Genomic DNA, 17,257 nt, shown 5'->3' with positions numbered 1-17,257 from the left:
TTTTCCACATTTTGTTACATTACAGCCTTATGCTAAAATGTATTAAATTGTTTTTTTCCCCCTCATCAATCTACACACAATACCCCATAATGACAAAGCTCATAAATTTTTTTATGAAATATCACATTTACATAAGTATTCAGACCCTTTATTCAGTACTTTGTGGAAAAACCTTTGGCAGCAATTACAGCCACGAGTCTTCTTGGGTATGACACTACAAGCCTGGCACAGCTGTATTTGCGGAGTTTCTCCCATTGTTCTCTGCAGATCCTCTCAAGCTCTGTCAGGTTGAATGGGGAGCGTTGCTGCACAGCTGTTTTCAGGTCTCTCCAGAGATGTTGGATCGGGTTCAAGTCCGGGCTCTGGCTGGGCCACTCAAGGACATTCAGAGACTTTCCCAAAGCCACTCATGCGTTGTCTTGTCTGTGTGCTTAGGGTTGTTGTCCTGTTGGAAGGTGAACCTTTGCCTCATTCTGAGGCCCTGAGTGCTCCGGAGTAGGTTTTCATCATAGATCTCTCTGTACTTGGCTCCGTTAATCTTTGTCTCGACCCTGCCGCTGAAAAACATCCCTACAGCATGATGATGCCACCACTATGCTTCACCATTCAGGCCAAAGAGTTCAATCTTGGTTTCATCAGATAAGAGAATATTGTTTCTCATGGTCTGAGAGTCTTTAGGTGCAATTTGGCAAACTCCAAGCGGACTGTCATGTGCCTTTTACTGAGGAGTGGTTTTGGTCCGGCCACTCTACCATAGAGGCCTAATTGGGGGAGTGCTGCAGACGTGGTTGTCCTTCTGGAAGGTTCTCCCATCTCCACAGAGGAACTCTGGAGGTCTGTCAGAGTCACCATTGGTTTCTTGGTCACCTCCCTGACCAAGGCCCTTCTCCCCCGATTGCTCAGTTTGGCTGGGCGGCCAGCTCTAGGAAGAGTCTTGGTGGTTCCAAACTTCTTCCCTTTAAGAATGATGGAGGCCACTGTGATCTTGGGGACCTTCAATGCCGCAGAAATTATTTGGTACCCTTCCCCAGATCTGTGCAGCGACACAATCCTGTCTCGGAGCTCTACGGATAATTCCTTCGACCTCATGGCTTGGTTTTTGCTCTGACATTTGCTCTGACACCTTATATAGACAGGTGTGTGCCTTTCCAAACCATGTTTATTCTATTTACATTTACCACAGGTGGAATCCAAACAAGTTGTAAAAACATCTCAAGGATGATCAATGGAAACAGGATGCACCTGAGCTCAATCTCGAGTCTCATAGCAAAGGGTCTGAATACTTATGTAAATAAGATATTTCTGTTTTAAATACATTTGCAAAAATGTTTTTGCTTTGTCATTATGCGGTTGTGTGTAGATTGCTAAATACATTGTTTAATTTAATACATTTTAGAATAAGGCTGTAAGGTAACAAAATGTAAAAAAATTAAAAATAAAATGCAGCTTTGAATGCTTTTATGTGTGGCATGACTGCCAGTTAGCCTATTGCAGACCTTGATAAATGGTGCACCTACCACTGTTGTCACTATGAATGGTGGATAGAGGGCAAGAGACTGGTAGACTACATTGAGTAAACCAACCATTCGGAATAACTTCCTAATATTGAGAGTTAAGGTCAAGAAAAGCACAGTAGCAGACCATCCTGGCTGTGTTTTTACTTCTGATACTGAGATGTGCTGTCTGTTGCAGATAATCATTCTTCCAAGTCGTCCTATAGTAATGTGGCCATATACAACTGTATGCTGTCAGCAGGCCCAGGTATTCTGTAAAGCTAAACGCACGCTCTGCTTCCTCTCCAATCCGAGCGGCCATTCCTTGTGCACCTAGAACCTAACGCTTCAATCATGCCTCAATATTAACTTTTAAAATGTTTTACCTTTTATGTGCTACTTCAAAAGTCTACTGTAGGCATGCGCAAGTTTGTCCTAATTCTGGCATCATATTAACCAGGTTCCCATTCAACATTTTTATGCGAGTAAAGTACGTTGGATAAAGATTGTCACGACATCATGGGAAAGCATGCAGTTTATTTTGCTACATATGAAATAAGTTGATGAACTTTACAGGGTGGTGAAAGTGCATGGTGATGAATACCAGATTGGGCACATTTGCTATACCTACGCAATATTATTTGAGACAAAACCATCAGTAGGCCTAGAGTTTAAAATGAGATGGAACCCATTTACCTTTTTTTTTTTTTGGTACACGGGAATTTAACCGCAATAGTTATTTTTATGCAGACTAAGTTAACGCAACAAGTCAATTTGATGGAAACACACCTGATGGGAAAATACAGTTTTTATGCAAATGTTTTAATATTCAAATGAAAATCTGTCACCAAGTGGTTGGAAACCTTGCTATAGCGACAACCTAAAGACTCTGGCTGTCACGTTAGTTTAGAGATGGATTGGACCAAGGTGCAGCGCGATAGGCGGACATTTTACTTTTATTTAAATGACACCGAAAAAAATAAATACAAAAAACGAATGTAAAGCTATATGCAGTGCAGAACGCAACTACACACAAACAAGATCCCACAAACTAAAGGTGGAAAAAGGGCTGCCTAAGTATGATCCCCAATCAGAGACAACGATAGACAGCTACCTCTGATTGGGAACCATACCCGGCCAACAAAGAAATATAAAAACTAGAATGCCCACCCAAATCACACCTTGACTTAACCAAATAGAGAAATAAGAAGGCTCTAAGGTCAGGGCGTGACACTGGCAAGTGTGCTAGTCCAGTGGTTTACCAGAAGCCCCAAACATCTAAAGAATAAGCTACAGACCAAGCCGAAATAAGCTTGTTAGAATTGTACTTAAACTCCCCCTCATGCTCAACCTCTAGATGAGTATTTTTGTTGTCTCTGTAATGTGTCTCTATTATTGTAATTGTATATGTATCTATGCAATAAAATTGGGAACACAATGGAAATAAGTCTGACTTTATTGTGCAATCCCGGTCATTTTGAAAAATCGTTGTACTGTGTGTATGTATATTTTTTTACTAAATCAAATCAATCAATCCAAACTGTGCAGCGAAGCATTTGATTATGGTAAGAGACATCTGTTACAAAACACCAAAAAGTTTAATGACATTCGGTGATTGTTAAGCCAAGCCTTGGGTTGACACTGGGTGGGCCTATGAAGGTATTGAGGGATGCATTTTCTTTTTGTCGAGATTGACGTCTATTTATTGCGGTGTTGAAAATGCAAAACATGATATTGAAGTGCCCGAAGTCGGTATGCTTTGTTTATTGGTTGTGGAGTGCATTGGCACAGAAACTTGTTCGTGAAAAATGTATTGCAAATACATTATATGAAAATCTGATTTCCCCCTAGCTGATCATTGTCTGCAGCTGGCACTGATTGTAGTGTTACTCTTCAGCTCCACTATATGCATTGCGTTGCTTTGCCATCAGTGTCACGTAATGTGAAGTTTTACCTGCTACACAGAGTTTGTTGTTTTGAGAGGGGAGCAGAGTGTTTTCTATTTTGCCTACTGTACCATATTCATCGATTATGCGTAAGTACAATAGCTTTGGTCCAGTTTTTCACAAGTACTCACTAAATTGTTGCTAGTGGTTGTACTAAATGATCCTCTAATTTCACAAGCTGCTTTTGAACCTAGCTAGTCAACGTAACTAGAATGAATGTTTGAAGTCAGCCATCGAGAATTGAACCTCTGATTTCTTGAGTTTGGACGTGACACATCGCGAGCACAACACAAGCAGTGAAGCAGCTTTCATTGATTTCAAAGGAAGCATTTCCTCAATGGCAGATGGCAATGCCTAACACCCAATGGCTACACTGTAGCAGGGCCATAATGAAACAGGCAGAGAGAGTGAGTTTGTCTGTGGTGGTCGGCGAACCCTCAACCTTCTGGCCCGTAGCCCTGTATGACATCGACTGTGCCACTAAGTGGCAAAGTCGATATCCAAGTTTATAAACAAAGGGTTGTTACAGTTATTTGAGGACGTAAACATTATGAGTTTATTTCCATTAGGGCAAATCAAGTCAGACATCTTAAAATACAAATTACAAACTTTAGAAGCCATTTTAAACCTTGAATGCACTACAAGTTTGCATTTCCAAATTCCTGCAACAGGATGACCAAATTAAGATACGGCATCTGTATACCATTGTTTAATCTGTTTTTAAAGTCGTTACAGTACATGCATACATGTTTCCCATTCCTTCCTACTGCAGTTCAATGGAAAAGTAGTTTTGGTCAGTCATGTAACCATGGCGACAGGCAGGTACTACTTACTCTCCAGGTTCCCAGCCAGCAGGTAGAGCCAGGTGAGCAGGATGACGGCGGTCAGAGACGCCACTAGCAGCTTCAGACGACCTCGAAATGGTAGGTGCATAATGGGACAGCCGGGTGGGGGCGGGAGGTGATGGGTCAGGGCTCAGGTGGGGCTCAGTCGCTCATCTGCTTCCTGCTGCATCCTCTCATCTGGAGGGAGAGATGAGGAGATAGAAGGTTAGTATGATGCTGTTACAAAATGCTTTAGTGGCATAACAGTGCAGTTTATATTCAAGCAAAGCAGAAGTTAGGACACGGAACTGTCATGGGCACAATTAAAATATGTAATCTCACAAAACAAATACGAATGCAGAAACCCGCACGCACATAGTTTATTCACAGCCAGGCATTGTGGACAACTGGCAATAAGTGCAGGCAGACTCTCTCATTCTCCATTTCCTTACCTCTCTTTCTACCTCCCTCTATGTATAATGGCTATAAGAGTTCCAGGCCCTCTCTTTGTTTTATGATGAGCTTAATTAATCACGTTTCACCTTAATTAGATGCAGGCCTGAAGGAATCAAGATTGGATGCAGCTGCCAATTAAAAAAGAGAAGTCAAAAAATATTTGGGAGTTTATAAAAAGAAGTGTCTGGCCTTTGCTTTGTTGTTGTGAAAACTCTGGTGAACAAGAGAGGAGAAAGTGTAAGGTTAGGCATTAATGTTAGCGGTGTGGTTAAGGTTTAAAATCTGATCTTATGACTATCAGCTAGTGACCACTCTGCAGAGCTGACTCCAGCATAAGATTCATGACGAAAAACGCTAACCTGTGGCTTTTATCTACTTGACACACACACCCTCAAGACTGTCAAATGAACATCCGGCCCTTCAGTGTGCGACTTTACTTAACAAAAACACAGATGCTTAGCTTGGTTGCTCAAGGTGTGTGTTTGTTTGCTCAAGGGCTCTCATTCCTACAGATTCTCATCACCCCGTTCAACTATCATCTTGACACGGCACTTATAGCTCGCAGACTCTAAAACAACAAGGACAAAGAGCACTGCTGATAATGCCAGAGAGAGAGAGAGAGACAAGCAACAATACCACAACATACTGGAGAGAAACTTCGACATGTGCAGTCTATTAACCAAACGTATAATTCAACAGACAATTATATTAGTAACATTAATAACACAACAACCAAAGCCATTGCTGGGTCACAGTCAGAGTAAGTGACGGCTGTGGAGAGACTTTGTACATTGGATAGGGAAAGAGAGCCAAGGCCTGCAGATACAGAAGAGAAAGGAGAGAGGTGTTCAACCGATTCAGCCACCTCAACGAGCCCCTCTTCAGGACGAGGGTTGGCCACCCCTGCCTTAAAAGGATAGTTCAGCAATCACCTCAAATCTACAGTTGATTCAACTATAACATCAAAATACATTCACGTCTATTACGGATACAGGTATCCTGTGTGTATTTAATTTCTCTCCTTCTCCCCTCACAAGTGGCAATAATCATTCCCCAATCATCAGTCGCTAATCAGAAGACACCTGCTCCTTTTCTCTTACCCTATCACATTCCCTTTCCCTTGGTTTAAAAACCCTGTCAGTTGTTTTCTCTGGAGCTCAATCTCTCTGTCATGCAATCTCTCTGTAGATCTCTTGTTTGGTTAAGCAATCTGTTTTCTTTATATTTTGGTTAGGTCAGGGTGTGAACGTTAGTTTTTGTATTGTCTAGGGTTTTTGTATGTCAAGGGTTGTTGTAGGTCTAGGTGATTTAGATGTCTATGGTGGCCTGATATGGTTCCCAGAGGCAGCTGTTTATCGTTGTCTCTGATTGGGGATCATATTTAGGTAGCCATTTCTCTTTGGTGTTTGTGTGTTCTTGTCTATGTGTAGTTGCCTGTCAGCACTCATTTGTATAGCTTCACGTTTTGTTCAGTGTTCATTCTTATAATAAAGAAGAATGTACGCATACCACGCTGCGCCTTGACGGCCGTGACAGGCATGTTGTGTACATCAAATGATACAAACCCCTCCCCCAAAATCTATTTTAATTCCAGGTTGTAAGGCAACAATATAGGAAAAATGGCAAGGGGAGGTGAATAGTTTTGCAAGCCACTGTGCAATTTATATCTAGGCCTATGGACATAGAGATTTGCATCTGGCATTAGTGTGTAAACCTAAGCTTTAGGGCCTAACTTTACACTTGCCAAATAGCCTACAAGGCAATCCACTAAAGCTTTTGGGAACAGGCAAAGAAAGTTTAATGTCAATCCACTGAGGCAAAAAGGACAATGTCAGAGTTTTTAAATCAATAACAGAAAAGCTGCTAAATGGAGAATTGAAAATAAAGAGTAAGTAGGGGCCATAAAATGTATGTTTTGGAAAGACTTGGTGAAGTGGTGAAAGAGGATGATACCAGTGTTGGCTATGTTATGTGTGATGATTGTGAGGCGCTATATAAATTTGACAGTCACAAGACGGGGACTTCAAATAGCCCTATGACACGTCAAGGGAACTGTAGCCTACTGTTCAGATGGGTTAACCTGTTTGGGCTCAAGGGGCAGTATTGAGTAGCCAGATAAAAGGTGCCCATTTCAAAAAGGCCTCGTACTCAATTCTTGCTCGTACAATATGCATATTATTATTACTATTGGATAGAAAACACTCTCTAGTTTCTAAAACCGTTTGAATTATATCTGTGGGTGAAACAGAACTGGACTTAGAGCAATTTTCCTATGTGTATGTCAGAGTGCAGAATTTTGCTGGCTGTTCTGAGACCTGTGTATTAATTTGCCTGTCCTCTATTGGTTGAGATGCACTGCATACGCCTTCCACTGGGTGTCAGCGAATAGGGAGAGTTGAAATGGAGTTTCTACGTAGGTCCCAAAGGTTATAAATTGCTTGGAACCGAAGTGTCCCATCTTTCCACTCTTCGCTCTGACGCAGGAAGGGTCTTGGCATGTCATTTTAGAAGCTCCCGTATTAGCTCCTAGATATATCCGGCTCTGTTTTTATTCGATATAGGTGTTGAAGACATCGTAATGTTGTTATTTTAAACCGAATTATATCAGTTTATGTCAGTATATTGCGATTTTCGGGTATTTATTTTCGTGACGTTTTAGGAAGTTGGGTATCTTCTGGCCCACATGGCTATTGTTTACAGCTAATTGCAACGTTGAAGACGACGTTCTCCAACCTAGCAACGATTCTTTTGGACAAAGGACACATTTCCCAAGATTCTGATGGGAGTTCATCTAAAAGTAAGAACTATTTATGCTGATAATTCATTGTTCTGTTGAAAAATGTCAAATGCATAAGACGCCATTTCCTGCAGTGTAGCCTTGCGTTATCGCAGCCTGTATTGCGCAGTAAGGTTAATTTTAAAAATGTAATTCAGCGATTGCATTAAGAACTAATTTGTCTTTCAATTGCTGTCCAACCTGTATTTTTTTTGTCAAGTTTATGAATAGTATTCGATAAGAAAAGGTGCCTTTACAAGATGGCGTCGGACAGATTGCTTGACGTTATGGACACTATTCTCATTGTCTAAGCACGATTTGTGCCGCTAAATATGCACATTTTCGAACAAACTCTATATGCATTGTGTAATATTATGTTACAGGACTGTCATCTGAAGAATTCTGAGAAGGTTAGTGAAACAAGTAATATATTTTGGTGGTTTATACGTTATAGCTATTTTTGCCTTGAATCAATGCTGTTGTTATGTTTGCTATTGTGCTAAGCTAATATAACGCTATATTGTGTTTTCGCTGTAAAACACTTGATAAATCGGAAATATTGTCTGGAATCACAAGATGCCTGTCTTTCAATTGCTGTACACTATGTATTTTTCAGAAATGTTTTATGATGAGTATTTAGTTATTTGGCGTTGGTGTCTGTAATTTTTCTGTCTGCTTTCGGTGCAATTTCTGACTGTAGCTGCAATGTAAACTATGATTTATACCTGAAATATGCACATTTTTCTAACAAAACATATGCTATACAATAAATATGTTATCAGACTGTCATCTGATGAAGTTGTTTCTTGGTTAGTGGCTATTTATATCTTTATTTGGTCGAATTTGTGATAGCTACTGATGTAGTAAAAAACTGATGGAGTAAAAATAGTGGTGTCTTTTGCTAACGTGGTTAGCTAATAGATTTACATATTGTGTCTTCCCTGTAAAACATTTTAAAAATCGGACATGTTGGCTTGATTCACAAGATGTGTACCTTTCATCTGGTGTCTTGGACTTGTTAATGTGTGAAAGTTAAATATTTAAAAAAAATATCTTTTGAATTTCGCGCCCTGCACTTTGAGCTGGCTGTTGTCATAAGTGTACCGACGTCGGGCTTGCACGCCAAACAGGTTAAAGGGAAACTGAAATCTGGACAATGACTGTAGGTCTATAACTTCTCACAGTCTTAACATTAACTCATGCAGAATTAAGCATTTCTTGCAGTAAATTGATACCAACAAGCTCAAGTCAGAATTAGACGTACATCCATGTTTCTCAAACATAACATTTTGTGTTTAGGAATTAACTCGGAATTTTTAAGGTAAGGGTTAAGGTTTTGGGATAGGTTTACAACAAAAATCTCAAAAACAACTTTCTATTGCTGGATTCAAACATGCAACCTTTGGCACCAGAGGCAATTGCTTATGCCCATCCACAATCCCAGTCCACAACACCATAGCAAAATCAAAACCTACTTGAAGGTAACAGCACTCACTGTTGCCCCTTGTGGACAGTTTACACGTCATCGGCAGACATCCTCAGACATGGATGGACGTCGAATACTGACTTGTATCACAGGTGACCTGGCTGATTGATACACCCAAATGTACATTTTGACTCGAGAACAGGAGTGGAGAAATTATTTCTTTCTTTCAGCATTCTTGAGTGAATGCGAATGTGCAGTTAGGGACCATCAGTAGAGGTGTTATCTTTATAAGCATAATAAAATATTTAGCACTGAAAATATTACCCTTCTTTTTTGTTATTGCATTTTCTCCCCGGTCCCTAAATGTCTTTGCTCCACGAAGGAAGTAGAGATGACAGAGAACTGTAGCGATGTCAACTACACTGTAAAAGTAGAAAGTCTCAGCTGAGATCTGGAGTTTGGAGGGTGTTTGAAAGTCAACCCAATGCAAGTGTTTTAATGCACAGAATGTGTTTTAAACAGAAATTAAGTACTCTGAAACACCCAAAGTGGTTCTTCAACCTTAATATGGGTGTTTTTAAGGGGTTTTAGTGCACATGAAAAGGCAACATCAAAACACAAAAACTGTTTATTATACAATCAATGGTGTATAGCTTAAATATTGAATGATGACAAGGGCCAAAGGAGAATATTTGTTGTGGAATTCCACCTTTCTTATTTCAATGCTTTAATAAGACAGATTAGAAACAGGAGGGCAGTAAAATTGTACATTTCATTGGAATTTGACCCACTCAACCACACTGTATGAAATTATTCTGGGGTTAATTGAAATTAACTCAAATAAACAACCAACATATAAACTCAGCAAAAAAAGAAATGTCCTCTCACTGTCAACTGCGTTTATTTTCAGCAAACCTAACATGTGTAAATATTTGTATGAACATAACAAGATTCAACAACTGATAAAAACTCCACAGACATGTGACTAACAAAAATGGAATAATGTGTCCCTGAACAAACGGGGGGGTCAAAATCAAAAGTAACAGTCAGTATCTGGTGTGGCCACCAGCTGCATTAAGTACTGCAGTGCATCTCGTCCTCATGGACTGCACCAGATTAGCCAGTTCTTGCTGTGAGATGTTACCCCACTCTTCCACCAAGACACCTGCAAGTTCCCAGACATTTCTGGGGGGAATGGCCCTAGCCCTCACCCTCCGATCCAACAGGTCCCAGACGTGCTCAATGGGATTGAGATCCGGGCTCTTCGCTGGCCATGGCAGAACACTGACATTCCTGTCTTGCAGGAAATCACGCACAAAACGAGCAGTATGGCTGGTGGCATTGTATTGCTGGAGGGTCATGTCAGGATGAGCCTGCAGAAAGGGACCACATGAGGGAGGAGGATGTCTTCCTTGTAACGCACAGCATTGAGATTGCCTGCAATGACAGCAAGCTCAGTCCGATGATGCTGTGACACACCACCCCAGATCATGACGGACTCTCCACCTCCAAATTGATCCCGCTCCAGAGTGCAGGCCTCGATGTAACGCTCATTCCTTCAACGATAAATTTGAATCCGACCATCACCCCTGGTCAGACAAAACCGTGAAAAACCTTTTTACTGTTTTATTTCTTTACCTACCTATTGTTCACCTAATATCTTTTTTGCACTACTGGTTAGAGCCTGTACGTAAGCATTGCACTGTTGTTCACCTGTTGTTTTCGGCGCATGTGACAAATAAACTTTGATTTGAAGAGCACTTTTTGCCAGTCCTGTCTGGTCCAGCAACGGTGGCTTTGTGCCCATAGGCAACGTTGTTGCCGGTGATGTCTGGTGAGGACCTGCCTTACAACAGGCCTACAAGCCCTCAGTCCAGCCTCTCTCAGCCTATTGCAGACAGTCTGAGCACTGATGGAGGGATTGTGCATTCCTGGTGTAACTAGGGCAGTTGTTGCCATCCTGTACCTGTCCCACAGGTGTGATGTTCGGATGTACCGATCCTGTGCAAGTGTTACACGTGGTCTGCCACTGCGAGGATGATCAGCTGTCTGTCCAGTCTCCCTGTAGCGCTGTCTTAGGCGTCTCACAGTACGGACATTGCAATTTATTGCCATGGCCACATCTGCAGTCCTCATGCCTCCTTGCAGCATGCCTAAGGCACGTTCACGCGATGAGCAGGGACCCTGGATCATCTTTCTTTTGGTGTTTTTCAGAGTCAGTAGAAAGGCCTCTTTACTGTCCTAAGCTTTCATAACGGTGACCTTAATTGCCTCCGTCTGTAAGCTTTTAGTGTCTTAATGACCGTTTCACAGGTGCATGTTCACTAATTGTTTATGCTTCATTGAACAAGCATGGGAAACAGTGTTTAAACCCTTTACAATGAAGATCTGTGAAGTTATTTGGAGTTTTACGAATTATCTTTGAAAGACAGGGTCCTGAAAAAGGGGCGTTTCTTTTTTTTTGCTGTTTACTTCATTAAAATGAATGCAAGTCGTGTAGAGCCCGTGGTCTAGCAATAACGGACACGGCTTAGAAACGCCACCCCTCTATCCACCGAAGACCGGGGTTAAATTCCCCGCTCCAACCCTTCGATCCCGGGCTGTATCACATCCGGCCATGATCGGGAGTCCCATAAGGTGGCGCACAATTGGCTCAGCGTCGTCACTGAAAATAAGAATTTGTTCTTAACTGACTTGCCTAGTTAAATTAAGGTAAAAAAAATAAATAAAAAAACGTTCTGGTGAGTTTATTTAGTCTATAACGACAGAAGCAAAGCTGCACGTATCTAAATATAGACAAGTTGACTAACAAATAGTCTACCAAAAACAATCCTGCACCCCCTGTCAAAAATCATTCCGCCTTCCCTGACTAGCCTAATGCACATATTCTATATTTGCGGGTTAGGATCAGGTGCGGGCATCCGGTTTTCACTTTTATCACATATAGTCGGGTGGTTGTGGATGGGTTATTAGCAATTTCGGGCGGGTGAACAACCACCAGCATGTGTGTGAATGTGTGTGTTAGTGTTTGGTTGGCTGACGATGTGTGTGTGTGTGTGTGTCCTCATGTATTGTTGTTGCAGCCTCCCTAGATCACTTCTGTTCATTTCAAATCAGGCTTTATGTCGCTTGGGGCAATATACGGTAATGGAGTCTGTTCAGGCGTGTGTCAGGGAGATGACAGAGAGATGCAGCACACACACACACACACACACACACACACACACACACACACACACACACACACACATTTCTCTCTTCTGCATTTTTCTCAGAGCAGGGTAAGAAACCCAATTATCACCCCGGTCAATAATCTGTGCTCACATGATGGTTCACACACTTCACAGTAACAGCAGGGTGTTTTCACATGAAACTGCAATTTAGACAGTTAGACCCTGCTACTCATATCACATCTGCTGGAGCTCTGACTGCTATCATAAGAGAAGCAAATCAAATCAAAGTTTATTGATTTGCAGATGATGTTATCGCAGGTTTTTAACTCCAACAGTGCAGTAATACCGAGCAATAATAATACAATTTTCAAAAATACACGCATAATTGAGAAAACATAAATATCAGAACGAGCAATGTCAGAGACAGGAAAATAAATATATATATGTACATATAATAGATAGAGTGCATTTGGAAAGTATTCACACCCCTTGACTTTTTCCAAATTTAAATGTTGTTACGTTACAGACTTATTCTAAAATGGATTAAATACAACATTTTCCTGATCAACCTACACACAATACCTCATAATGACAAAGTGAAAACAGGTTTAGTCATTTTTGCTAAGTTATTTAAAAAAAAATATATATTATTTACATAAGTATTTAAACCCTTTGCTATGAGACTTGAAATTGAGCTCAGGTGCATCCTATTTTTATTGATCATCCTTGAGATGTTTCTACAACTTGAGTGGAGTCCACCTGTGGTAAATTCAATTGATTGGACATGATTTGGAAAGGCACACACCTGTCTATATAAGGTCTGACAGTTGACAGTGCATGTCAGAGCAAATACCAAGCGATGAGGTCGAAGGAATTGTCTGTAGAGCTTCGAGACAAGATTGTGTCGAGGCACAGATCTGGGGAAGGGTACCAAAAAATGGCTGCAGCATTGAAGGTCCCCAAGAGCAGTGGCCTCCATCATTCTTAAAACAGAAGAAGTTTGGAACCACCAAGACTCTTCCTAGAGCTGGCCGCCCGGCTAAACAGAGCAATCGGGGGAGAAAGGCCTTGGTCTGATGAAACCAAGATTGAACTCTTTGCGCTGAATGCCAAGCGTCGCGTCTGGAGGAAACCTGGCACCATCCCTACAGTGAAGCATAGTGGTTGGCAGCATCATGCTATGGGGATGTTTTTCAGCGGCAGGAAATGGGAGGCTAGTCAGGGTCGAGGGAAAGATGAACGGAGCAAAGAACAGAGAAACCTGTTCCAGAATGCTCAGGACCTCAGGCAATGCAGGAGTGGCTTTGGGACAAGTCTCTGAATGTCCTTGAGTGGCCCAGCCAGAGCCCGGACTTGAACCCGATCTAACATCTCTGGAGAGACCTGAAAACAGCTGTGCAGCGATGCTCCCCGTCCAACCTGACAGAGCTTGAGAGGATCTGCAGAGAAGAATGGGAGAAACTCCTCAAATACAGGTGTGCCATGAAGAATATCCTGTAATCGCTGCCAAAGATGCTTCAACAAAGTACTGAGTAAAGGGTCTGAATACTTATGTTAATGTGATATTTCAGTTTTTGATTGTTAATACATTTGCTAACATTTCTTAAAACCTGCTCTACTTTGTCATTATGGGGTATTTTGTAATAAGACTGTAACATAACAATGTGTAAAAAGTCAAGGGGTCTGAATACTTTTCGAATGCACTGTATAAGGAGGATTCTCTATGTTAGTATGAATATATGAGAGAGAGAGAGAGAGAGAGAGAGAGAGAGAAAAAATGTTTTTGCAGTAGTTTTTCAGTCACAACAGTCACACACACACGCACGCACGCAAACACAAACTCAGCGTTACATGGTCCGTTGGTCCTTTGATGATTAAACCCGAGCTAATGTGTGTCCTCACGTCTGGCCACCCTCTAAAATCAGCCTTTATCAGTCTGCGTCTCAAAGTCCCTTCTTTTCCTAATCTTCCCCTCTATTCCAATCTCTTCCTCGGTTCTATATCAGAGCACCTCTACAGTGCTGGTAATGGAAAGATGAACACTTCTCCAGGGCCAATCCAGGTTGGCACTTCACAGCCTCAGCAATTCACAAACAATGGGCTTGATTATCAGTGAGGAATATTAAAGGGAAACTGTAAAACGCAGCGTCATATGATGCCAGATGCGTCACACAGGCCATATTTCTGTATTTTGAAAGTTACATATCTTCAAAACGTGATTGCTGACATGCAAAACATTTTGGGACTATATCAACAATGGACTAATGAAACAAATACCAAAAGATAGTGTTTGGGTGTAGTTTTCCATTTCCTTCGCAAACACTTTTACAGTCTTTACACACTTGTCCTGTGGTAGTTAAAGCACACACACAAACACATACATACATACATACATACATACATACATACATACATACATACATACATACATACATACATACATACATACATACATACATACATACATACATACATACATACATACATACATACATACATACATACAGAGGAATGAAAGCACATATAGTACTAGAAACATATGGCATGAGGGAATTACATGCTTGAGGGCAGACTAGGATATCATTCCTGGGAGAAAGAGATACATCTATGGAGGACTTTAGTCTAGGAATTCTAAGTGGGAATGGGCGTCAGGTTACTAAGGGCCTAAAGGAGAGAGAGTAAGTGTGTTGTTTAAATGTAACTATAGCTCTGCAGCTGCCTGTAGAAATATGAGAGAGAGCAAGAAGCAAAATAACGGTTTCTGGACAAATAGCTATGATCTATGACTTATTGCCTATCTGCTAGCTATCCCTTATCTATCACAGATCATCGGCATCCATCACAGAGGCCCAGAAAAACAGACTTCCAGAATATGGTTTGAAAACTTTCAAGAAACTCCTCTCCTAATGGAAAAAAAAAGGTGATTCAGCAGTGTGTACGGTGTATTTGGCTTTTTGCTGAACTGTGTGAAAATCTGTTAATCTTTAGGCACGCATGCACGGACTCTCTCTCACACACACACACACACACACACACACACACACACACACACACACACACACACACACACACACACACACACACACACACACACACACACACACACACACACACAGACACAGACACACAGGGAGTGTGCAATCAGAGCCATAGTAAAGAGTAAGGCAAATCCTGTTTAAGGTCATTCAATTCTAGTTTGAATAATAGGTCAATGTCATAATCGTATGTTTGTTGACAATATGAGGGATTGTTTTCTGAGCGGAACCCCAGCTGTCACAGAGACACAGGGGAAGGACACACAATAAAGCTAGAGGCTACGCTAGGTCACCAACGAACTAATCTCACTTCAGTTTACACTACAATTTGCCTGGTTATGCATAAACACACACGGACGCAGGCACGCGCTGATACACACGCACACACAGGCACACGCACGTCCTCCTCGGCCCCCTGTACGGAGTGACGCGACAACAGATTAAGCTGAGTATCCTTCAATGGCCTGCAGGAATAACCATAACAGCAGAGATAGTTACCTTGTCCCATGTGCCCTACTTTGTTGTTCCAACATACCGTCACCTCTGGCGGCTCACTCGCTAAAACAACCACACACTGGATGACTCAATAACAACGTACAACAAAGAAAGACAACGGAACATAGTACACACACACACACACACACACACACACACACACACACACACACACACACACACACACACACACACACACACACACACACACACACACACACACACAGTCTAGAGAAGGACATCCGAGATAGTAAACACAGCACACAAAGGTCAAATTCCTGGGGAAAACCTTTAGGAGATAGTACCTTGAGGAAAACAATGATGTGAAAAGATCTCAGAGAATATAGAGCTGCAGGACACAAACATAAAAAACAGAACATTCTGTAGGTAAACCACAACAGATAGAGATACTGTAGGAAGGGAGGGACAGAAGAAAATAATGGGACAGAAGAACTACAATGACAGCACAAATGCTCTATTCACTCAAGGGGGGAGGGAAGGAGAGAACAGGGGAGTGCTGCTCACCTCCCACTCCTGTTCACACAAGAACACACCACTTGTTCTGTCCACCTCACACACAGACACAATCTCTTGTTCTGTCTCTCTCTCACCTTTCCATCTGTAAGACGTGCTTGTAGGTCTGGCAAGAACATTTGACAGCTGACAGTGAAAACAAAGCCGACCCACACACACACAAGCGGACAAACACAGACCCACACAGTTGATAATAACAAGCTATGACCTTTGCACTTTCTTCCTACCTGCGTGTGTGTACCCTCCAATCGTTTGCTCCCCTCTCCGTGTGTTAAGTGTCTGCCAAGCGGGTAGCGGCAAGTCCGCGTTGTTGTGCACAGCCACACTTTCAATAAGCCCCTCCCTTCTCTTCCTCTCCCTAATCCTCCTTTTCTTCTGCGGTTCTCTCTGTGTCTCTGTGTCTCTGTTTCTCTCTGTCTCTCTCTCTGTGTGTTTATGAAAGTAGTCCAACTCGAATAACAGAAAATGTGCAGAAAAGGGGGCGAGAGGCTGAAAGGAGAACTAGAGAAAGGGGGAGTGGTGTCACCTTGCACATGGTTAAGCCTCTGTGACAAAAGACAGGAGTTGGTCAGAGCTCTTATTGTCTTTCGCTCTCTTTTTCGTTCTCTTTTAACACAGAGACTGGGTTACCTATGCATTACTGAGTAACCTGATTCCTAAGAGTGGATGATTAACAGTGTTAGTGTGTGTGTGCATGCATTCCTTCAATTCAAATGTAATTCTGTTTCCTGTAATTCTGTTTCTGTTTCCTGCTTCCAAATGTATTGTTTGAATTAAATTACATTCAGAAATTCCGAATTGACCCCAACCCTGATGTGCGCGCATGAATGTGTGCACATAAATGCAGACATGGTTGGCTCCAAGTGGTTCTATGTATATTTATACAACATGTGGGTCTAATTCTGAATGCTGATTGGTTCCATTACCATTTCGGTGTCTATTTCACAAGTTACCACCAGCTAAAGCTATGACGTTGAAATGCTTATGTTCCATCTCACTGCGCAATCCACTGTCTCATCAGCCCAGCCACGCAATTTATAAACTTGATCTTCACTATAAAAAGCATCTAGACATTATCTCCCATTTCTTTTAAACTAGC

At 41.7% G+C, this 17,257-nt stretch overlaps 1 protein-coding gene across 1 annotated transcript in view; it reads right to left on the bottom strand.

The window, feature by feature from the left end:
- Positions 1–16,496, bottom strand: part of LOC120055734 (LARGE xylosyl- and glucuronyltransferase 2-like) — a 31,029-nt gene extending 14,533 nt beyond the window's left edge. Inside the window, exons 1-2 of the mRNA XM_039003673.1 lie at positions 16,386–16,496; positions 4,273–4,461 (exon numbers count right to left, since the gene is read on the bottom strand). Coding sequence (XP_038859601.1) covers positions 4,273–4,372 — 100 coding nt within the window. The 5' untranslated portion in view covers positions 4,373–4,461; positions 16,386–16,496. The remainder of the gene's footprint in view (positions 1–4,272; positions 4,462–16,385) is intronic.
- Between the last annotated feature and the right edge of the window lie 761 nt (positions 16,497–17,257).

The sequence above is a fragment of the Salvelinus namaycush genome, chromosome 1, assembly GCF_016432855.1.
Source record: "Salvelinus namaycush isolate Seneca chromosome 1, SaNama_1.0, whole genome shotgun sequence".
In the NCBI taxonomy this organism is placed as follows: domain Eukaryota; kingdom Metazoa; phylum Chordata; class Actinopteri; order Salmoniformes; family Salmonidae; genus Salvelinus; species Salvelinus namaycush.
This window is presented reverse-complemented; position numbering and strand designations above follow the sequence as displayed.